This window comes from Gymnogyps californianus, chromosome 18 (assembly GCF_018139145.2).
Source record: "Gymnogyps californianus isolate 813 chromosome 18, ASM1813914v2, whole genome shotgun sequence".
Taxonomy (NCBI): Eukaryota; Metazoa; Chordata; class Aves; order Accipitriformes; family Cathartidae; genus Gymnogyps; species Gymnogyps californianus.
Window position 1 is genome coordinate 12,413,731 of NC_059488.1, and position 24,192 is coordinate 12,437,922.

At 51.5% G+C, this 24,192-nt stretch overlaps 1 protein-coding gene across 1 annotated transcript in view; it reads left to right on the forward strand.

Moving 5' to 3' along the window:
• MVB12B (multivesicular body subunit 12B) overlaps nt 1-20,615 on the forward strand; it is a 65,483-nt gene extending 44,868 nt beyond the window's left edge. Inside the window, exons 8-10 of the mRNA XM_050907657.1 lie at nt 14,192-14,247; nt 16,084-16,143; nt 20,470-20,615. Coding sequence (XP_050763614.1) covers nt 14,192-14,247; nt 16,084-16,143; nt 20,470-20,556 — 203 coding nt within the window. The 3' untranslated portion in view covers nt 20,557-20,615. The remainder of the gene's footprint in view (nt 1-14,191; nt 14,248-16,083; nt 16,144-20,469) is intronic.
• Nucleotides 20,616-24,192: the final 3,577 nt, after the last annotated feature.

Genomic DNA, 24,192 nt, shown 5'->3' on the forward strand with positions numbered 1-24,192 from the left:
AGACGTACAGACTTCACCCATTTTTCTCAGATCACACGTCACCTTCTGAGGAAGCTGCTTGTTGATCTCTGCCGAGAGGATTATCTGGCTGCTACCCCCGAAGCCTTGAATTATGTATGAGCAGGTGTACCGGCAGGGACGTTCCCCATCCCGGTGGCGTGGGCGGTGGCGAAGGCGTTGACGCCAGCGGCTCTGAGCCGGCGGGGCGTGCAGGGCGCATCCGAAAGCGAGCGGCGGCTGGAGCAGGGCTGTGTCGAGAGGGAGGGTGATGCTGGAGGGGACCCCACCGATGACGTGGAGCCCTGCCAGGGCAGGGGTGCTGCTCTGCCCTTGCTCCGCACGCCCAGCAGCAGTCGTCGTAGGAACATGGCTGCTGGAGGAGGATGAGCTGGCGGGACTTGCACCGGTTGCTTGTGGAGCACAACCTTTGAGGCGGGCTGCGCTGTATTTGTTTTGCTTTTCTGAGTGCCATAGTTTAATTTTTTTTAAATAGGAAGCCGCTCTGTGGTTTGGATATTTAAACAGTTATTAACCGAATGACAATTAACAGATTGCATAGACAGATTTTCTTTTCAAAACCTCTGAAATTGAGTACAGTTTGCAAAACTATCACGGCATAGTAATGACAATGAATTTTGATTTCCCGGAACTGATATTAGACTCCTTATTAAACTATGTGCATCTGCTTTTAATTTACTCCAAATAATTGGAAAATGCAATGAAGCTTTCCAATTAAAGCACGGCTTTATGCTGTTTAATAATACCCCCATAATATTATAGCTTATGAAGTGACAGGTGAGTTGGTGTATGAATAAAACATAAAGGCAGCAATAAGGGACAGAAAACCGGAGACAGTTGTTGGGGATTTTAAATGCTGGATGTAATTTGCATATATTAATCTCTTCTTTTCAGCCTTATCAGGCGTTCTTCAGTATTTGAAGTTAAAATAGCGTTGACAGGCGGGAGTACGCTTAGTTTTTTCAAGGATTTATTACTTGTATAATTTCTGATCTTTAATAAGCAGATATGACTGATCCTCATAGTTCTATAGAAATCGGTTAATTGTTCCAGATGGCGTGTACTGATTATGCAAAATTACTTTTCACACCATTTTTTTTTTTCTGATGGAGTTTGGAGTAAAATTAAATTTTTTATAGCCTTCTTATCATGCTGTTTTACAGTGGTTTTTGCACAGAAGTTGAATTTAATCTACTATATTACATTGACCAGCAGAGTTATTCTAATGTAGCATTCTGTGATTTGACAAAGAATAATAGAACACATTGCTCATTGTTCGTTACTGTGCTGCTAATAAAAAGGAGTTCTAGTGCAGAAAACCAGGCTGTTATTTATGAAGAATGCTTAATTTGCACAGTTAAAAATGCAAAATTGTTACAATGAGATGTTCTCTCTTCTGGATAGAAGACTTGGGCAGAACAAATGAAAATAGTCTTGTTGCTACAGATTTCATCTAATAAAGAAGGGGTTTTTTAAATGACTGGTGTGGCTAGGCTGTATTTTATTGGGAGGAGCAGTCATCCAGGCAGCACGCTCTGACTCCTATCAAGAGGTGTCACTGGTGTTTTCCCTGATTATCATCATCCGGATATCTCAATGGCATAATTTCATAATTGAAAACATTTATAAAGGTTGTTGGGCTTCATTTATCTAATGAAAAGCTGTTTATACAAAATAAACCACACATAAAGCCCTCTTGCTAATAAGGTTATTGCAGTTTGTTTTGGCAGTGACTCAGTTGTTGGAGGAGGCGTCCTGCTGCTTCGCTGTCCCGGCCGTGCCATGCCGGGTCCCGGCAGCGGGCGCCTGTCCCGAGGGTGTGCCGTGGGCATGCCGTGGGCAGGGGTTCCCACAGCTGCTCTTGCTCCCGCCGGAGCAGGCGGGACGCCGCAATGGATGGGCAGTCACACGCTGCCACGGGTTTGTCTAGGAGTAACGTCAGGCCCTGCTTAATTTTGGCGTCGCGTCCCATCCCTTGTTATGCCGTGCCACGGGCAGGCGTGAGGCACTCCGCTTGGGCAGCGCTGCCGCCTTCCTCCCGACGGAGGCTGGTGTGAGTTCGCTCCATTTTCCTCCCTTGGGCCAGCCCCGGGCGTGTGGCGCCTTCGCCAAGAAGCAGCAGACGGCCTCGTGGTGCGAGGGTCCTGCTTGTCCGCCGGGCCGGGCTTCGTCCTGGGGGCTCTGCTGCCACCACGCTTAGACCTCCGTGGAGGGGCTGAAGGGACAGTCGGGGCCGAGTCCAAGACATCTTACCGATCTTTGCAAAGCAAACCAGCAAATGTTTAAAAAATGACCTTGTGGTTAATGGAATTAAAATCTCCAATTAAATTAGAAAAGTGGGGATACAGTAAATGGACTTTTATGAAGAGTGCTTATTTTTAATTCAATAGAAAAAAGACAAGTAATTAACTCAGCCATTAGAAAGCTCAAAATTTCTCCCGTCTCCTGTGGAACTAGAAAATTGTTTTGTGTATACTCTTTTATATATATACAAATAATATATATGGAAACGACTAATAGCATAAATCAGAAATGATTAGAAAATATTTGTTCTAATGAAGTAATAATTTGGTAGTAATGTTTTTCATCAGTGTACTTAAGGCTACATTAAGTGGACAGACTTTATATGGATTCTCTAATTTTAATCTTCAAAATGCTATCTAATGTCTCATTAAGACTTGCATATAATGTATCTTAAGTACAGTCATTAAATATAGTTTAGGGAGATTTATGTTCAGATATTGCTTAAAGATGTTTTAATAGGCCCATTTACTCTGATGATATTAATGAGCTCTTAACACATATTAAGCTTCTAAAACTAGTGGTATTCCTCTCGCAGTGAGCAAAACAACTCAGGAATTGTAAATGAATTGGATGCTCCAACAACGCCGTTTTTCAATTGAGTCTTCAGACACCCTCTCCAATCCATTGAGCTCCGTCAGCGTCGGGCTGTGTCCCCGCTCTGCTGCTGCGTGCTCCTGGTGCGTTCCTCTAACGCACGATACCTGGGCCCCAGCACGGTCGTTCAGACCTGCTTGTCATACGTCGTCTCCTGGGCGTGCAAGGGCTTAGCAGCGGTTGCTGTTGCTCGTATAACCACGTATATGGTAAAGAACTGCAGGCTGAGAATAGGCTAGCCCTGCATAAATATCTGTAATGTTACGCAAATTTGGTTGTATATCTACTAAAATAAATAAATCGGATACTTTAAGGAAAAAGCCAAATACGGTCACACTTTTAGATAAATGCTGCTTTTTGATCATCTAAATTTAAGATGCAAGAATTGTAATTACGATAATAAAAACTGTTCATTCCCCTATTGTCACTTTAGTTCCAACTCAGAAAGTTATTGCAAACAAAATTCTCCGGTTTCATCACTCAGCTCTTCTTAAAAAATCCTTCCGAGTTCAGAGACTTTTATAATTACTAAATTGGTTTGTTAGAAGGAGATAATAGCAAATTTCTTCTTTTCATAATTGGACATTTCTTCCCTGTAGGCTAATGTATGCGCGGCACTTGCATACACAATAAGCTGTGCTTTTGAAAAGCCATAACTAGCTAATAAGTGCTGTGGTGTCATCAGAGAGTAATGGTTTGCTGATTAGCATAATTAATGACAAATGGTGGTGCGGAGCGGGTGGATTGGTTTAGCAGATGATGAATGCGCGGCAGCCGAGGCCGCGTCCTGCCAAGGCGGCCTGGCTGGCTGTCAGCGGCGGCTCCTCGGCAGGTAGGCCTCGTTAGTCACCGCCAGCCTGCCCCTCGCGCCCGCCGCCGCTCCTCGGCAGTGCGGGAAGCTCGGTGGAATGAGCCACGTGCTGTGGCCGCTCCGTACGGCGGCTCTCGGCACTCCTCTGCCTGGGCCGGGCAGCGTGGCCTGGAGCAGGGCTCACGGTTCTCCACCCCGCCACGCTCGGGGCCGGGGGGCCTTTGGCCGAGCGCTGCGGGACCGGACTGGCACCGATGGGCAAGGAGCTGCGCCCGGCCGGGTGTTCCTGCGGGCTGCGAACGGTCCTTGTCCTCCGATGGCGGGAGAGAAGCTCCAGGCAGCCGCCCGTGCTACGAGACGGGCGCATTTATCTGTGACTTGATTAATCAGGGCTAATTTGCATTCACAAATGAGACTGATAAAAATGGAGTTACCTTTTCACCTTTAAGGGGGGGGGAGGGATTATTTCTAGGTTGTCTCTTTTTTTAAGTGATAAGCAACTCTTTTACCAATAAGGATGAAAATACTTAATTTGCATTAGCAAAAAGCAGCTAATTATTATATAGTTAATTAGCATCTGGAAATGAGGATTATCTTAATTACAAAGCACAATTTCCTTAATGGCTACAAAACTGTAAGTTTGATCTGTGTGGAGATTGGTGACTATTATTATGTAATTAGTGATCATATTAATGGTGCCGTGTATTTAGATATAATTTGCATATGCAAATGAAATTTACCTGATAGAAATATGTGGCTACACTAATGACTCTGAGCACTTAAAAATTAAATTACATTAGGAGATCTGGATCCTGAGTTGCTGTGCAGCGGCACGGTGGATCTCCTCCTGCCGAAGAGCTTTTGGCTCTGCGGGGCCGTGGCTCCGTGGTCCGGCTGTTGGGAGGACGAGGAAACCTCCCCCCCTCTTTTCGGCTCCCCGAACCTCAGCGTTAGGTACAGCCTCCTGCAGCTGGGCAGTGTCTCGTGCAGCACGGCCATCGCCCGTGCCATACTGCCATCCTCTCCTGCACCGAAGACCTCAGCTTTGAGGCCTTGTGAAGGCTTTTCTGGCTAGATAAGTATTACGTCACTAGATGGTGGGAGCACATGTTCTGTGCATCAGTGAGCTCTCGCGCAGGAGACGGGGGTGCCACGTCCTTTGTAGCCGTGCTCATGATGAGTTTCTGCTTTCCATTCACGTTTAGGGGTGCCCGTGGTATGGAGAGCATGGTGCTTTCAGGAGAGCTGATCCGTCTTCTTTCCCCTGCTTTTATTGGAAGCAAAAAGCTGCCTGTGTGTTTAAAAAAACTGAAGTCTTTTAAAACAAAACCATGTTAAGAGAGGGTGCTGTGCACCCTTATCTCCCCAGGGAGCCCTGTGGGACAGATGTTGGTCGCTCAGCATGCAGCTGGAGATCGCGCGGTGCTGCTGCTGGGCAGGATCGTAGCCTTCGTTGCGATCGTGAGCGTCTGCCATTGCCCGGTGACCTGGCCCCCGTCCAGAGAGGTTTTTGAGTTGGGGAGCCCAGTACCCTTGCAGTGACAACATCCCTGCCCCTGTTGTACAAAATCACACCTCCGTAGGTGTCTCAGCAAAGGGAAATCAAAGCTTCCAGGGCCAGATACTGTAACAAAATGCAGTGTGTTTCTTTAATATGCCTTGCTCCTAACCTGCAGCACTGAAATGACTGAAGTGCAAAAAATACCAGTGCTGGAAGGAAGCAGCCGTTACCCAACAGGATGTTTCTCTCATCAAGAGGGAGAAATTTACAGCCGCCGGCCGGGGAACACTGCAGCTATTGTGGGTGCTTCCTGAGATGCTTTTTGCAACTGCTTGCTCCAGCCTGAGTCCTGCCTGCCTGCGCCTCCCTGCCTCTCTGCGGCAGACAGACGTTACATGTTTAATGACTTCCAAGGAGTCTGTCTATCATTACAGCTAGAGCTGAAAGTAATTGAAAAGCGTCTGTGTTTCTCTTCAGCGCGGCGGCCCGTGTGCGGAGGCTGGAGGAGTGCCTCCACTTCGCCTCCCTGTCCTCGAGCGGGACCTGCCCCGGCTCTGCCGCAGCCCCACACAAGTGCCCTGTTTTGTATCTGCTCTGGTCTAATTAATTAAGGGTTGTTGCTTGGAAGTAGCACATGCTTAGGTGTGATCTTTGAAGTTTAGTGTGGTGCGGAGACTTCAAAGCGGACATTTTATTAAAAAATAATAAAATCAAGAGCTCCTAAACACTTGCAATTTGAAGAGCTTGTTTGAAGTCTCTCCATGTTCTCTGGTGCTGGTACAGCCGCAGCGTTGAGGTACTACTTAGCCGTCACCATGCAGTACTTAACCTTCACTTTATTTAAAAAAGAAAATAATCAAAACCAGGAGTATTTTCTCAAGTGTTTTCGTGGCTTGATCTAGCAGTAAAGAACTAATTGTGCCGTGTCGTGAGCTATGCAGGAAACAGAGAAAATCAAGGCTGACAATCAAATTAGCAAAAATGAAAATTTAGTCCAGGTCTGTTTTTTTAATCAAAGTCATTTCAAGACGAACAGGAAAGCTGTAAACCTTTCCCATCGCAGAGGTTTCCTTCCATGGCCCGGGAGGCCCCTGCTCTCCTGCTCACCGCACCGAGCGTCGTGTGGTTCGGTGCTGCTGCTGTCCTGCTCCCTGGCCCAGGCCTGGACACGGGGCCAGGGCGGTCCCAGCCAGGCCATGCTATTGCTTCCTCGCTCCCCTGCAACAGCTCCCTGGTGTGAGCTCCTGCTCCCCGTGGGAGCTGCAGGACCAGCAGCACAGCTGCCCCCGGAGCTGGGTGCAGTGCTCCAGCGCTGTCTCGTGAGCTTGGGCTTGTGCCTTGGTCCGATGGAGCTGAAGAAGGGGAGAAGTGGCAGGCTGAGCCCTGCACCCCTGCCCACGGGCCGGCCAGGGGCTGCTGGAGGCACCTCCAGGGCTGTGCCTGCGGGCAGAGCCCACGCAGCGTTGCCAGCCGGGCCCGCAGCGCCAATCGCTCGAGCGGAGCATAGGACCATCCCGGCCGCTCTGGTCTCCTCTCATCAGCGCGTTCGACTAACGAGGGGCCGCGCAGGGCTGGCAACCCACTGATCTCCTCGGCACAGCCGGCGACGGCGGCCTCTGCGGGAACAGCACAGATGGCGAGCCCGAGCGACAACGTAAACTGCAATATGTCTTGGAGACGCTGCTGGGCTGCGGCTGGTTTGTCCTGTTGTGGCGGTCTGCTGGGCTGGGGGCAGCTCTGCGTTCCCCTGCCCCTCATCTGAGGGGTCCCTTACTGTGGGGCTGCTCTGGGTAGGCTGAAAAGGGACTGGAGAGGAGCCAGAGGAAACGGGGTCAATGTCTTAATATTTGGGTCCTTTATTTAATAAAGAAGTGCGTGCATTTTGGGGGCAGTGTCTGCAGCCAGGGAGTGCAGCCTGGGGCAGTCGCAGCATTCCCGATTGCAGCCGGCTTGGCAGGAGCTCGCGGGAGAGTTTGCTTTTGTTTTCCCCCTGAGGTTTTGCTATCATTAGTGATTTGGAAATGCAGAGTGGTGGCGTTCCATCTGGGACTCGGTGCACGGTAGCACAGAGAGCACACACACATGTTTACTATTCAGACTGCTATTTAAATTACTGTGTACAGAAATACAGAAGTAGGAGGCTTAGCTGTACATTATGGAGAGTGTGGTTTATTTTGAAAAGCTTGCATCCTTCTCTTGATGCGTTGCAGACTGTTGTAAAACATTTTTTCCATACTTCTGAATGGCTTCCCCCTGCACTGAGATCACATAACATGCCTGGGTTCATGCAGGTGTCCTGTGCCGTCCTCCACACGCGGGTGTAAAGGCTCAGGTGTGCAGAGCTTGCGCCGGGGCGCTCAGTGGGAAGCAGAGGGGCATGAACAGGAGCCAGAGCTGTGTGCGTGCCGAGCGTGCGACGTGTGAGGGTGGCTGTGGAGGGCTGGGAGGGGGCGTGAAGCGGGGGACGTCCTGGTCCCTGCCTGACCAGCCTGCCCTGGCCAGCGCAGCGCTGTCCCACCAGCTCCCCACGGCTGGTCAGCCAAGCCAGGGAGCAGCGCCAGTCCTGGGATGCCAGCTCGCCAGGAAGGGCCATGCCGTTCACAGGAGCAGCCTCGCTGGACGGGCGGGTGTTGGACCCAGCAGCCTGCATGCCCTGCAAGGGCTTGGGAAGTCCCTGTCCTGTTTCTTGGAAAGCCGTCAACCTAGCAGAGTCACCCCGAGTTAACAGTCACGATTGCAGAGAGTGGGTGTTCCCTGGGGAGAGCCATCTCCATCTGCTGTGGGGTGACTCCGTGGCTGGGACACAGTCTCACCCCACGCAGGGCACCACTTCTGATGGCAAGAGCTGTCTCTTGCCCTCCTCGGCCTGGGGGACAGGACTGCACGTGGGCTGCGCTTTCTCGCTTAGGTGGAAATGGCGTTCGAAGGGCCATCCCTTGAGCTGGGGTGCCCTCCCGCCCGCACGAGGCTGGGCTGTGTGCTGGGGGGGCGGCGGGCTCTTCTGGTGGGCGCCCTTGGTGTCCGTGCAGGACGGGGGCTCGCCTGTCCCTCCAGTCTAACCATGGGTTCCCTTGGCGGGTGTGTGCAGCCACCCGGTCCGAGCGCTGCCGTGCCCACGCTCTCTGCCAGCCCCCTGGTTCTTACCCGCTTCCAAGTTCCTCTGGTGTCATTTAGCTGAAAATTAAGTTTTCTCTAAACAGGTGAGCTTTGCTGGTTTTATGGTATTGCTGTAGGCTGGTTTATGAGATATTCATCTTGGTAAAACATAAACACCCTGCTAGCGTTTCGGGTCTGGGGAAAATCTGAAGACTTTTGCAGTATTACAGAAAGCTCTTTCTAAAATCTAAGATCATTTAAATTTTAAAGGTGGCAATAGTACATTCAGTGGTGGGTTTTTTTTGTTGGTTTGGATTAGCAATGCTTAGTTTTCAAAGTCATGCAGGAAAATGTTTTGCAAGGGATTTACTTATTTAAATATTTTTAATATCAGCAGTTGAAAATTCAAGTGTAAAAGGCCATGCAAAAATAGCAATAAAGAAATCTAAAGCTATAAAAGCTTATGGTGAGAATTTAAATGCAGAAACAGCTGTTATTTCCTTGGGAGTTGAGGTATATAAACTCTTCCATGGCTGTGTATCCCCACAATAGTGGTGTGAAGAATTAGCGCTCACTGCAGTGTGCAAACTGAACCCGCCAAGCACTGAGGCAGCTATTCATCTATACCCAGGAGCTAAATATGACAATGTTAGCATTTTTCATTTCCCTGACGTTACCATTAATAAAGCAATGATCCAAAAGAAGCTTTGCTGAGTCTGTTCTTTATGCTTCCATCACTCACGACTAGATAATTTCACACAGGATCGTTTTTAAATTAAATGACGATAAAAGCGCTCTGCTGTCCTGTGTTCACTAGTTCATAGAAGTCTATCAAGTCATTAATGTGTCATGACAAACTGCTAGTTGGATACAAGAGTAATTAATTATTTGCATAAATAACAGGTTGAACTTCGTGCTTTGAACCGCAATGACATATGCGTCACATCGTGGACATCTTAGAACCTCTTGCAGAGAGTTCATGGGAGGGGTGAACGCCGAGCCGGGCGTGTGTGCAATCGCATCCTCACGCGCTTCAAACGGTCAGGAGCTTGGCTTGAGTTTTGATGCTTTTTGTGTTCCTAAGTTCTTCATTAATGGCTGTTTCAAGAAAGCATCTGATCATTGGAGATTTCAATGAACAATTATACAGATTTTCATAATCACCATTAATCACCACATATTTTTCAAGATAATTACAGCAATTATTATTTAGATTCCTCTTTTATGTGCGCATTGTAGAAAAGAACAAGTGCTTATTACGCTGGGTAGTGTAGAGAACTACGGTCTGAAGTTCTTTGTCATCCAGAAACTCATTATGTTAGCTGATGCTGCCTGTGAAAGTTCGTCAGCATGTTTAAATTACGGTAGCATTGGCAGGTCTGATTATTTAAATCTGGTAGCTTTGCTAAAAATATAGTTATTCAAGAAAGATGAATTACTAATTTGACAACTGAGATTTAGTTGGAGTCTACAGCACAGAAGGCAGCATCTATCGTGTGCTTAGAGGGTGACAGTACTTTTTCAGATTAAAGAGAGAATTTCTAAGCTAGCTAACAAGTTGTATTTATAGAGCACAGTTTTGTGGCCTGCCCTTTAAAGGCTGAGAGTAAGTCTTAGTAAATTATAATGAAGAAGTAGCCACTGGTTAAAAGTTGGTCGTGCTTTTCGGTGGTCCTGCACTGACGAAGGGGTGGCTCCAGTACCCTTTCGGGTGCCCCTCACGGGAGGGGTCTGGCCTCCTCCTGGCTGCCGTCGGGGATTCATGGGGATGCCGTCCTTTGGGGCTTGGTTTTAGGAGCGCGGTTCTGGCCGCTGGCTCGTTTCAACTCTTTTATCTAATTGCAGTGACTGAGCTAATTGGATGTGACCCTCAGGGAGGAGCTGCTGCTGGGAGACAGCAAACAGCCATTGAAAACATTTTTCTTTCTGAAATCCCTTTTTATTTTGTTCTGTTTTGAGGGAGAAGAGCACAGGCACCTCCCTAATCTGTTGCAGATGCTGCGGGTGTAGTTGCATGGCGAGAACCTGCTGCCTCCTGGATTCAGCTGGGCCCCGGCGCCGCGGGCGTCCTCCCGGCGGGTGAGGCTCTGCGAGTGAGCGGCGATTCCCTGCGCGGGGCCGGGTGCCGCAGCCGCTCAAGGGCTGCGGCTGCCTCGGGAGGTGCCGGCGGAGGTGGTGTTCCTGCTAGCCCTGCCGCTGGGCCCGCTCAGAGCAGTGCAGGGCAAGAGCAGCTTTGCCTACCTGTGCAAAGAGGCTTTAAGTGAAACGTGCAAGGTGCAAATGTTTTATAGGTCTTTGAAAATATTTTAAAGTCACAACCTTTTAAAGATGTCAAAACCTACGTGGGTCAATGCGTGAGCTTAGTCATGTGGTGGTATGAGTAATGCTACTGGTGGTAATGCTGTAAAAATGGGACCTTGCCCACCTTTTTTGTTCTGAATCAGTACATGTTGCCTTTGGAAAGAGCTGTACTTTATCATTCACCAGCACCAGTTCCTTTTATCCCTTTGTGTTACTGTCTGCTGGTCTCGAACGTGGTGCAAATTGACATTGAGGAGCGTTGAATAGCTCTTGGCCAGACTAAAACAGAACTGCAGCTCCAGGCCAAAGCCTGGCTGGTAAGTCTTGATGATGCCCATGGAAATGGTAACACCGGGCAGAATCTCAGCACAGCGCTCTGCTCATCAGAGACTGCCAGGAATGCTTCAAAAGCAACGGGGGGGGGGGGGGGGGAGAAAAAGGGAGGAATCAGAGGCTGCTGCTGATGTTTATTTACAGCGCAACATCAGAACAAGGGATATGGAATTAAAAGCCTCCTACAGTTCTGGTTTCATTTAATTTTATTATGAAATTAACTGGCTGCTGTAAACAGCAGTTGCATACTGTCTCACGGTGCACAGCGGGGAGCGGTGGCACCCGCGCCCAGACCCTGGTGCTGGACACCCCAGCAGACTGCGGCGCAGCGATGGGAGCTCTTTCCTGCCTGTTGCTGGAGATGCCTGGCCCTGGAGATCACTTCCTGCAGTTACCTACTTCCCTCTTCTGCGAGTCTGGGTGAGCTGGTGTGCGGTGGGGGAGTGCTTTTAAGGGCTCAACCCACACAAGCTCCGACCGTGAGCTTGCACATGTGCAGCCCCATCATGGCAGCATCGCTGCTCGTGCCGCACGGCCGTGCTTCACCTGGGAAGCATGGAGAGGTGGGCCCTGTGCGGGGAAAGGTGTCTGCCGGGGCTGGGGCCGCGCTGCCGAACCAGCGGTGATGGAGCCGGGGCTGCCCGGGAGCAGTGTGCTGCAGAGCGCCGGGAGGGACCGGGGCTGCAGCCTGGCCTCGGGAGAGCGCTCGGCCCCGTCGAGGCAAAGGGCTGTGCGGCAGGCAGGGGTGCGCAGCGCCAAGCCTCCCCTGTACAATCACTGCAAAAACGCATTGCTGCAGGCAGGGTTTTGTTCAAAGCAGCGTGGTGCGTGGGACCCTCATGAAGCATGCTCTACACATCGTGTGACACAGTCTCGTCCACAAGATATAAAAGCTAACGTTAACGTGAGGTGGTTCAGTGTTGTGCTGGAACAAATTGTCGCTGCATTTGTTAATCTTCTTAGATTTGGATTTACACTCCTAAAAGGAAGTTGGGTGCCTCACCCTTGAAGTCCTCATGAACGTGAAAAAGCACTTCTTAGGCAGCAGTAGCTTTGAATCTCTCTCTTCCTGTGGCCAGTGCTGTGGGATGGCGGGCAGCACCTTCAAGGGCAAGGTGGGGACGTGGGGTGTCCTTCCTCCAAAGTGTTTCCTTTGTCCGGAGCCATCGTTCAGCAGAGGCGAGGGACGAGCGGCCGCTCCCCACGCTCAGGGGGGTCCCCACCGTCTGCCTGCAGCCTCTTATGCGCCCAAACAGCTCCTGCCTGCAGCCTGGCGCCGCGGGCTCCCGGGGCCGAGCCGAGCCATGGGGCGAAGGCTGCCGCCCTCCCGGCGCTGGGGGAGGCGGCCGGCTGTGGCAGCCTGGTGCTTTATTTCCGTATAGTTTCCTGAATTGGTGGGTATTTAAATCCTCGTGACTCCTAGTGCCTGGCTGTGAAAAGAGCCGTTGAATGAGCATGTTGTTTTCCGATTTCTCCCTTTAATGTATTTTACCAGCAGCCTAGTGACAGGCCTGACACGCCGGCTCCTGTGCACGCTCCTGCGCTTTGGGAGTGCAGCATTAATAACACACTTCCATGCATCATGCCATTTTTAAGCATGATCGTTATGATAAAGGGCATATACTTAATTACAGGCCTGCTTAATTACAGCTCTGTTGAAGCTCGTTTGTTTAGGAGAGTGCTAATTGCGCTGCTGAGCCTTTGGCACACCCTGCTTTCATCTGCTGCTTTGCTCTGCAGTTTTGAGCTCTGGGAGGGCTGGAGTGCACAAGGACCGAAGGACGGATGGAGGCAGTCCGGCGGGGGCTGCCGGGGGAACATGCACGCTCATCGCGGCTTATTCTTTAAATTACTTTACAAAAGCCAGCGTGTGACTGATCAAAGCAGGTTTCTGTCGGGATAACAAATGCAGATGGTCTTTCAGGTTCAAAACTTCCTGGATTTGGTGATGCTGCTTTTCATCTGTTTCCTTTTGTTTCATGTAGCGCTGTGGCTGCCACATAGCACCTTTGATAATGAAATTACTCCCGTTGAAGGGGGGGTTAAGTCAAAAATATACAAAACAAATGTAAAATGCTAAGTATTCTTAAATAACCCTTGTTAAATCACTAACGTGGTAACTCACTGGTGCTGATGGAAGTTACAAACAGCAAGGAGAGAAACGCCAGGTTCGTGGGTGCAGATGCTTTGTGAAAGAAAACCCTATTTGAGGATTACTTGAGGGCATTTCAGGGCTTAAATTTGCTCTAGTTTGAAGTTTTTATTTCTTTCAGAGCTGAAATTTAAAGACTTAAAATGTTAAAGGTGTAACTGAAATAAAGCAGGTGTATTTGGGGCTGCACTCTGCCTTAGAAATGTGCCCTTTTCAGTCTTGTGTGGAAATTGCTGAGTTACATGTTTTAAAAATAAGTGTCTCCCTTGTACTGACGCGTCTTGTGAGAGGCTTTCTGTGAAGTTTCCGAGGTGGTGATAGCAAGACAGAAACACTGAACATCATTGCACTGTCTAAGAATATACAAGACAATATAAAGGGAAACAATCCTCTTAGTATCATTAAGGTTGTGCTACAGATAGAGCTTGGCCCAGTGACACGAGGCTGTGCCGTGTGCCGTCATGTCCTTGTGTCTGTCCTCATACTCCACTGGTTTCTGTCCTCCAGATGCGGTTTGCAAGTGTTTGAGCTCCGTTGCTCGCTGTTGAGTTTGCACTGGCAGCAGCCAGGCCAGGGAGGGTGCTTGGCCCCGGGCGTTTGTTTTCATTCTGCCCAGGCAGTAGTACTTACTGCTGTGGGGAGGTACAAGTCACCTGAACCAGGTATGTTCCTTATCCTCTTGCTCAGACACCACCGAGTTCACTCAGATGGTTCTGTGAGGTAGTGGTAAATAGATGCCTGTCCTCTTCAACTGTTTGTATTTGTTTTCAGTTTCAAATGCTGTCCTGTTTTGGCAGCTGAACCAAATTGGAAGACTCAAAATTGAGACCATGAAATTGTATATGGATAGAGCAGGGAGGGTTCATTGAATTCCTGATTTGGTAGGGACTAACCCAGCTGTGTCTCGAACAGAGAGAAACCACTGGCAGGTTAGAGGGAGGAAAAGGCTGGCAATAACTTCTACAAGCTATCAATCATGTGTCAATGCTCTGAATACTTGATCTGTCACTGGGAATGTGTGAAGTTGCATGTCAGAAGTCAGCTGGAAATGTGACATGTCGTCTCATTTTGTCCCTTTCAGCAATGGATGGAGTGCCTTTTATGATTTCGGAGAAGTTTGCCTGCGCTCCTGAAGGGGTGAGTTGCCTTCGTTGTTCTCCCAGTGTCTGCAATTCATCTTTTCGTGGAGAGCAATCACAAAGCATCAACACAAATTACCTGCCTCTGGGAGCTTTTCTTTTGTGGGGCCTAATATATACCCAGTGCTTGAGATGACCCAAGGTTGCACTTCACGATACTTTCCCATAGGGTGGGAGTGGCTTTTGCCCATCACGTCTAAAACTGAATTGTCTTGGGAGTTGAAGGTTTGTCACCATCAGAAATAGGAATGGCAGTGGGACTCTCTGGTGCTGGAAGCATTTCTAATTTCTTAGCGTAGATTGTAAAGAAAGCTGCAAATGTACAGCTCTCCTAGATTTAACCTGCTGTGGAGATGGCCTAGTGCAGTCAGCTTTACAATTTTCCTTTTGCACCCCAGAAGTTCAAGGCAATGATAATGGCATGGTGGACCCAGTGCTGGCAGCTGCCGCAAGGCTCCTGCGGCTCCACGCCCTGCACGGGCAGAGCCAGGCAGCGGCGTGTGGGTGAGGATCTTCCAGAGCTACTCAGTCTTGGTGGATGCTGGTGGTTTTGCAGGTGGAGCACGAGTGGCTGTATCTGCCTGGGGGTAGTAGGATTGCCATGGCTGCGCTGGCCGAAATCCAGTTTGGTGGGCAGGCTGCACCCTCATGTTTACCAGTTCCAGCCTGGAAAGTCTGCAGGGGCGGCTGTGTCCTAATGATGCTGCAGCTGGACCTCGGCTGGGTTCCAGGGAGCAGGAGCGGGGTTGCCCTCTGGCGTGGGAGATGATCTGAGCCAAAGTGTCGCAAGTGCAGCGGCAAAACAGGCTGGGTTATTTTCACATGCGGCACATTTCTAAGCAAGTTCACTCCTCAAGTGGAGTCCTGCTCGGCATGCCTGCGCTGCTGGCGGCACGGCTCCTGCCTGGCAGCGGGGCGAGCTCGAGAGGGCACCGTGTCCTGCCTGCTCGATGCCGAGCTCTGCAGTGCCGCGGAGGGTGCCGCCAGCAGCCTGGGCAGGGCAGGTTTGCTCAGCCGAAACGGAAACCCCGGTACCGATTCAGAATGACTTTTGAGCATCGCTGGGCCAATGCTAGTTTAAGTTGGTGATCCAGAGCTCAAAGGCTCAGCATCCCATTACCAGTTCCCTAATCCATCCGATCCTAAAACAATATCTCTTTAAAAATCAATTTGCAAGAAGCTGTTAAGGCAAACACCAAGCCATCAGCTGTATCTGATTTTTCACGTCGTGCTCCCGCTTTGTGCTTTCTTCTTCCTGCTGACACAACCTGCGTGTGCAGCCGGACGCGGTTTTTCACAACCATTGCTTTCTGAAAGGGTTGTTTATGGGCCGTTATTCCCAGAAAGCTGGAGTCCCTGCTGCGAGGACAAATGCAGAGAGATTAGGTCGTGCTAATCCTCCCCTCGGATCCTTTAGACACCATTGCCACCATATGGTCAGTTTGGTCGGGGCTTCCCACAGCCGGTGCTGCTCACACCTACGTGCTGCGGCCATACGAAATCCATAGGGTGTTACAAAGTGCGTTCCAGTAACAGCCGTCCTGCGGCAAGGAGGTGGCTGAAGATCTACCTGTGCAAAGCGACACTGAGATGAGCGTCAGCTGTCCCCGCTCAGGGAGAAAGGCGTTAGAGCTGTTATCCCTAACCCGCCTTCTGCTTCTTCACTCTTGTGGTGGACTGAGAAACAGGATTATGCATGTGTTTACAGATGGTGCCTCTAAATCTCTGGTGATATAGTATTTGCTGACTTCAAACAAAACAAAACCAAAACAAAAAAACCCTAAATTTGACATTTCTATTTCTTTTTTTTTTTTTCCTTTTTTTTTCTTGCCAGATGCAGCCGGTTGATCTCTTGGGCATCACAATCAAAACCCTTGCAGAAATCGAAAAGGAGGTAGGTAGCCAGCCAGGCACTAAGCAAAAGCATCATGAGAGCTGTGTTCACGTTGTAAGATCCTTTCCCTTATGGAAAAGGCCTCTTTTGTCTTTCCCAAGTCACTGCTGGTGGATAAAGTCAACACAGAGTCAAACAGTAAGCTCAGAATGAGGGATGTCCTCTGTGATCTGTGCTGGGTGAAGACGCTTTAGGTGTTGAATCTAATGGCAAAGTCTGCTGCCCTCTGTTTAATTCCAGATGTCTTTCTTATTTAACCTTTATCATTTATTAACAGAACATGTTACAAGCAGGTTGCTGTTTGTGTTAGGTTGCCTTTTGCATCTCAAGGAAGCAAATGAACTTGACTAAACAATGTCAGGTAAACTACTTCATCATTTTTCAGTCTGATAGTGCTGGTACCTTGTTACCAGGAAAAATGGGCTGCACTTTCAGTGCGTGTGAGTATTCCACGGGCTCGGGGAGGAGACGGCCATCGAACCGAGGGTGGTCTCGTGTTCCTGAGGGAGCATTTTGGCACATGCATGACTTGGGCTGCATGGTGCCGAGGAGCCGCCTGCTCTGCAAGGGCTGCCTCTCAGCTGAAGTCTCAGACCAGGAGGAAAATGGTCTCAGCAGCACGTGCTTCTTCAGGCACCGTCAGTCACAAACATCTTCTCGTGTGCCGACCAGCTGGGTTAAAGCCAGAGAGTAAGAAGACGGCATAGCAAAACTTCCAGACTCCTCATGGGTTCTCCACTTTTTGATTCCAGTTGTGAGTCCAGTTTCCTAAATCCATCCTCTTCTTCTGCCTGGAAGTTTTGTCTGAGTACAAAAAGAAGGTGGTCTGTTGCCAGCACTTTCGAGGCACCCAGCGGGCCAGGGGAGCAGTGATGGCAGCTCTGAAGATGCTGCCCAACGGGGGCAATCGCTGGCAGAAGCACCCGCTGCCTCGGGCCCTGTGGTCCTGCCGCGTGGCACGCGTGCCATGCTTCTGTTCAGGACTGCCTGCATCTGTCACGAGGGCCCCGCGCACTGGGAGCCGGGGGTGCTCGGGGCTGGGGGCCCCTACACGTGCCTGCCTCCTTCCCCCCACTCTCGCCAGGAGCTGGCCGCGGGGCAGCGGGTCCCTTTTGCTGGAGGGGAAGTGAAGTGGTGTTGGATTTGCTTCTGCAGCCCTCTGCGTGTTGCCTGGTGCGGGAGAAGTCTGGGCAGCTCGGGGCGCTGCCCGGTGGGGTGGGCCGTGCAGCCCTGCCCCGTGCCCCTTGCAGGCCTGCGGCGTGCAGGGACACTGGCACCGGAGTCGTTTGTGTGGCCTTGGGAGGAGACGTTGATACCTGCCGGCTCTCCCCACGCCCTCCTGTTCCGTTACGGGCTGTGTGCATTTCAGAGTAATGAAAAGTATAATTATGCAGCCCATATTCCTTGATGAAGCATCTTGTCTGCACATAGATAGCTACGCATATAAATATTGTGAATTTCTGCATGGCTTTATTTCCCTTGCAAGCAATAGCACCATTACAGCAAATCTTCTGGATTTCCAAAGCAGCGAGAACATTTTCCCTGGAGCTAGATGCCTTGCAAAAAATATTCCCAAAGAATTCCAAGAGTTATTGTTCTCTGTCGCCACATTTGCAGATGTATGCACCCATCCTCCAAGCTGCGAGGCGAGCTGAATGAAAAGACTCCACCCTTTCAGAAAAAATGATGAAAATAGGCGCAAATCCTGTCCTGCACACTCAGACTGCACCTGAAGTCAGCATCTCATTGCAGCAGGACTGCACGGCTGTGCCCTAAGGAGCGTATGAAGAAGTGGTGTATGAAGAGGTGGTGAAGCCCAGCGGGTGAAGGCAGGTTTAAGCTGAGGGTGCCGTTCGCCCGCGGCTGTTTCGGTGGACGTCGAGCGCAGAGGAGCAGAGCCCTGGCAGCGCCGCTGCTGGCTCTCCCTGCGGGGCTGCAGGGGGTTTGTCCTCGCTGCTCCTGCCTGTCCTGGGTAGGGGAACGTCACCGAGCGGGCAAGCGGTGCAGGTGGCGGCGAAGGTGCCGGGACCGTTCATGGCTCCGGCGGCGGCAGCAGCAGCGGGTGCTGCTGTGCCATGTGGCTGTCAGCAGCGCGGTCAGCCATTGGGCTACCGTGGGCCTATGGCGCTCGCGGGGCACTGGTAGAGTGCACCCCATCTTCGTTTTAGCTTGGTGTTGAGCGAAAAGTCTGGAGAGAGTCTAATTAGTAAAGTGAGCATCTAATATTAATCATTCCATTTAAACTGACAAGGAAGGCAGTTCATTTAACCACTTAATTGCTACAAGTTTTCATGGGCTGCTCTTTGCAAAGATATTTAATGAAGAAGTTGTAAATCTAAAAGAGCTTAAAATTTTAATTTTATACAGAAATATTTTTCCTTGTTCTCATGTTTGTAGTCAATTCTCCAGAGTGTAGTCACATGAAATGTTCTTTAAATGAACATATTTGCTAACTGGCATGATTTCAGTTTTTAAAACATTGGTTCCAGCAATTAGGCATTTTTTTCAGTTCCCAAATGACTAGAGGAATTCGTCTTGATTATAATTGCTCTTAGCCACGCATATCTAATTTGTGTCTTTTTAAGTGTTAATTAGTAAACAGTTTGAGCTGACATCTTTATGTGTTTGTGTGTTGAAAAATGAGGCTTATTGCTTATTCAGCTCGGGGCTGGTGCTGCTAGCTGTGACATCATGACACGGAGGTGAAATTAATGAAGACGTGTTTGCCAATTAGAAGGCAGTCTTGAGCAAGAGGACTCCTTGACCCATCCCCTTGCACAGGCTGCCCGAGGTGCCAAGTGGGCGCCGCGCCGGGTGTTGGAGCGTCCTTGGGAGGAAGGGGCAGCGCTGCGAGCCCTGCCCGCTGCCCGCTGCCCGCTGCCCGGTGCCCGCCGCGGCCCTGCCCGTGGGAGCGGAGGCGGAGGAGGGGGGGGACACCCGCGGGGGGGGACGCGCCGCGGTCCCCGCGCGCCCTCTGCCGGCCCCGCGCCTCCCTGCAGGCCCCGGCCCCGCCGCCTCGGTGCCCCCCTCTCAGCCCGGGGACCGAGGGGCCGGGATCGGCTCGGCGGCCGCCGGCCCCGCGTTCTCGGGAGGAGCCGGTCCCCCCGCGGCTTGGCGCCTCGGCCCTGACAGCTGCGGGAGTCGGCGGCGGCCTCGCTCGCATGGCTGCTGGCCACGCCGGGCCGGGACGGCGGGAGGAGGTTTGGGCACTGGAGCGGGGAAGGCCAAGCCCGCGTCTGATGGAGGAGCAGGTCCGGCTTGGCTCTCCGCAAGAAGCGTGCAGCCCTCGCGCAGCTCCGAGGGGTCTTGGCACCGTGGACGAGCCCGTGGCAGCCCTGGCACAGCCAGCCTCTCCGCCACCGTGGCTGCGTCCCCGCGCATGTGGCCAGGGTCAGGCGCCAGCAAAGTCGCTGAGTGCCCGGGGCCACCTCGCTGGCAGCATGTCCCGTGCCGCAGGCCGGCTGGCGAGGAGTGGTGACAAACGGGCCTGGCACAAGGGAACAGGGGAGCGTTCTGGTGACATCCCAGTGGCCACAAATGGGACACTGGGAGATGTGAGGGAGGACGGTCCATATCCGGAGCCGTTGCAGTGGGTGTGTTGGGGCCATCTGTGCCGCTCCTGCCCCAGCAGCCTCAGCGCATTGCTCCACTTCGGCCGCACCACCTGCCATGGGAGAGCCACTGCGGCCCCGGCCTCTCCTGGGGCTGCTATGGCATGACAAGGGGCCACAGCAGTGTCCAGGGTGGCCTGGGCCTGTCGGGGTGCCGCCCACGGCGTGCCACGAGATGGCACTGCTACGGCGCACTCCACGCGCGCTGCGGCGCCCAGACCCACACGGCTGCGTCCAGCCGGCGGCACGGACGTCCCTCAGCTGCAGGGACATCTGCGGGGTGCAGGGACACGTACAGAGGAATTTTCACCCACCTTGCCAAACCAAAAATGTTAATTACGATGGTACCAGCTTGTGTAAATGAGGCCTGCAAAGGGGAATCTTTCTGACTACCTGCTTTATGCACAGGATGAGTGTGGTCATGTTTGTGTTAACGCTGGGTTCTAGGGGAGGGGGGCGAATCCTACCCGGGACGGTTACCGACGTGGGGTCAGGTGCTGCCAGCAGGCTCACCCAGCGTGGCGCTGCCTGGGGCAGGGGGACAAGATCACAGCTCAGGGTGCTGCCAGGCCCTATTCTTACCTCATTCTTCTGCTTGTTGTATTGTCCTGTCCCGGGCACGGGCCAGGGAGCGTGGCTGCGTGGCCGCGCGCCCTGGCCCGGGCTGCTGTCGGGCGATGCCCCACGGTTCCTTCTGTCTTGCTTTGCCCCACAGTACGACTACAGCTTCCGGACGGAGCAGAGCGCAGCGGCCCGCCTGCCGCCCAGCCCCACCAGGTGCCCGCCGGTCCCGCAGTCCTGAGAGGGGCCGCCGGCGCTGGAGCGGGCGTGTGCGTGCATACTACTGAGTGGGATGCAGGACGCGGCGCCGGGGCCGTCCCGGCAGACCTCCGCTCGTCCGGCCATCGCCGCCCGCCCTGCGCTGCACCACCTCCTCCTGCACACACCGCTCCATGTGTTGGGACTGCACAACCCTTCGGCAGCTGCCCCCACCTTCCCTCACTGCTGCGGACGCCTCTCCACGTGAGTACGTGACTGGGAGCCTGATGGCAGCCCCTCGGTCATCCCCACTTCATAACCCCTGCTGCAGGACAGTCACAAAAACCAGAGCTGTAACAAACTGCTGCGAACAGCAAGCTGTGAGCTCACAGACCATCAAGAAATGCTCAGCAGCGAGCCCTAAAAATAAGGAAGATTAAAAGATACGGCTGGTTAATCCGCAAGTCCCTGGGCATCCTGCCCGAGCTGACGTGGAGCTGATGGGCTCTCGACACCTCGCGGCAGGAGGCCCCTGCGGCGCTCGGTCCAGCGGGCAGCACTGAGCCACGGCGGATGCCCTGCCTGCCTCCGCTGAGGTCCGGGCACACAGCAGCTCCACCGCGGCCGGGATCAACCCCAGACTGTGATCACTTGTTTTTGCTGTAGGCTGGCAGAGCCGGGGTCACTTGCTCAGACCAGCCTTGGGCTCTCGCCCCAGGCACTGGCAAGGCGGAGGGGCACAGAGAGCACAAGCTGCACTGCAGTTCCCGAGGTGAAGCACCTCCGCTTTGCACAGACACCTTGTGTCCATGAGGACATAGAGTGACAAACATCCTGCGTTTCTTTCCGGGCTGGATGCTGGCAGCGGCCCAGGCAGACCCTGGCAGCGCCCCACTGACCCCTGGCCGAGCTGGCTGCGGAGCTGGGGCCCTGCTGACAACGTGGATGCTGTCACTTGCCCGTCACTTTGGACAGTTTTCTAATATTTGCCCCGCTAGCTGCTAAAACAAAAGAGATGTGCCTGTTCCCTCGTGCCCTCACGGGAAGCACTGAACTCTGACGTAGTGCAGGATGAGAGTGGGATGCATTAAACCCTGACCTCAGCCTCCTTGTGATCGCTGACCTTAGCTCGCTCCCGAGTCAAATGCATGTCTTGGAGAAGTCTGTTGCTGTAATAAGTTATTTAGAAGTGCCCATCTGACTCCGTGCTGCTTTTTAAAGTCTCTGCTGTAGAACAAAGCTACATCATGGCAGCAAAATGGCAATTTTTAAGTAAGTGTTAAACCGTACAACTTTTTATATTGTAAAATACTGATTACCTAACCCTATTGAAATGCAATTGCCATAGTAACAAATAACAGTATTGTCGCTCTCAGTCTGGGTCATACGTATGCCCTGACCTGCTTTGCACTGCTTTTGATTGATCTTGCATTTTCTAGTTGGACAGAATGGTGACTAACAGTAGGTTTTGTACTGTCAGCTTGTATTTTTCATTTGTACATATGTAAAATACTTCTTGTCCAAAGATTCATTTCTGGTTTTAAGGCACCATACCGTATTGCTGGGATAATGAGCACAAAATACCGTAACATTCAGGACAGACTGATTCCAAGTCTTTGCTCCAACTTCTTCCAATCAGGTAAACCATTTTCTAAAACTGCCTCTGAAGAGCAAGGCTGTGCGATTGGAAAGCAGAGGCCGATTTGGTTGCAGATGTGTCATATTTGGGCAAAAGAATTAAAGCTACGCCATTTGCACCAGCTCTGGAGGTTTGGTGGCCCCCTGGAAGTGCTCGTTTACTTGGAGGTTGCAGCACCATTTTTAGTTCTTATTTATCCTGCAGGAAAGCAAAGCCAGACCTCACTGCCAAGCTTCACAAAGGCTAGATTGATGATGCCGACATCGACAAATGAACATACCATGGCAGCCTGGTCATTCGGCTCAGGTTCACTTGAAGTTCAAATCCACTCCATGCTGTAGTACTATGCCCATCTCATCCATCTTTTGTCTTTCTATTTTTCTGCTTGTAATTTGTTCTGTAGTTTTCTGTGGCATCCGTTTATAGCTTCTCCCGTGGCTTAGTGGACACTGCAGGTAGGTAGAAGCCGTCTGCAGCGGTGCGTTCCTCACAGCTTTGGGATGAAGGACCTGCAGAGAGCTGACCTTCCCTGTTACTGGTGGTGGAGGAGTGAGGGCTGTGGGCTGGCGCAGGGCAGCCAGCGCAGAGTCTGCAGAGCTCCAGGGGCAGTTCCTGCCCCCGGGAGATGGGGAGACGGCTGCCAGGAACCCCTCCTCGAGGTGCGTCTTCCCGTGCCAAGGGCAGGGCTGACTGCGCAGCAGCTGGAGTGCTCAGTGAGGAGCGGGTTCGGATAGCTGCCGAGCCCTGCGTTCAGTGGGGCGCTCCCTGAGTATGTCTCAGAAAAATGGGTGCATAGCTTCAAGTCCCTTCCTGTGAGATTTAGCTTAGAGAGCATCGGTAGATAAAATTGGTGCTTTAATATTTATAGGAACAGTTCCATTTGCTCAGCCTTCTCGGAGTTAGTGAGCTCAGCTTTCTCTTCAGTGACCTACAAGAAACACTGGATGGCTCAAAACGCTGACAGGACATGCAGCTGGGACAAGCATCTAAGAAATCTTCAGGACATATTTGTATAGTTGGTTCTCACTCTTCCCCCTCTTACACTGGGCTAGCAAAGCTGCTTCAGGGGTGCATCTGCAAAGAAACGTTGGAGATTAGTTTGATCTTCACAGTGTGTTTCTGCACTGTGGCACTGCAAGGATACCCTGTACTGGAAGCATGAATAGCACCAATGCAGTTCTTGTGGTACAAACGCAATAGAGGTGTTTTGAGGAAGGAGCTACAGCTGCTGAGAGCCAGCTGAGCTCTCAGACCTGCTAACCGAAGGCTGGAAAACTGGGCATTTCCGAAGGGGAGAGGGCTCAGAGCCAGTGCTTGGAAGCACAGTGAGACACACGGTGCAGGGTGGTTGACTGTACGTGTCGTCTTCTCAGTCCACTGATTATAGGAAGCTTTTTTATTGCACCTCTGAATTCCCAAGGTCTTGGGCATCAGGTCAGCATTTCCACAGGCAGGTTTTATTTGCTGTTCCATAACTTTTGTACTCACAGTAACTCATTGCAAGGCTGGTCCTTGCATCTTCGCAGCAAGTCCTCCCCGTTGGCATGTGCCGTAGCCAGTACCAGCATCTCTCTGCATCTTACTCCCTCCCTGTCCAAAAGGCAACCGTGGTAGCGTTGGCCCAGGCAATAAATATTCAGGGAGCCTGATGCTGATGTTGTCTGGCTGTGGAGAAGCCTTCTGGAGCATAAGGGGAGGGGATGAGTCAATGGAAAGCAACAGAAGTGGATTTGCAGAGCTTTACCAGATGTGCTTGGCTACCTTGCCTCTATTTCTAGAACAAAACTAGTCTCTAGGTAGCTTGATCTCGTGGCTGATGGAGAAATTAGTTTGCCAAATTATCGTATGTCTGCAACAGAGACAGAAAAGCAGCAGCGAGGGGTTTGCTTACTGTAAAATACACCTTCTGATGTGAATTAATAGTGACACGCTGCCTCCTGGATTTCTCACGGCAAAGAGCAGGTAGCATGCCGAGATGACTCGTGGGCCATCCAGGCCAGGCTGTGCTGTCTAATGTGCTAACAATGGAAAGGCAAGAAA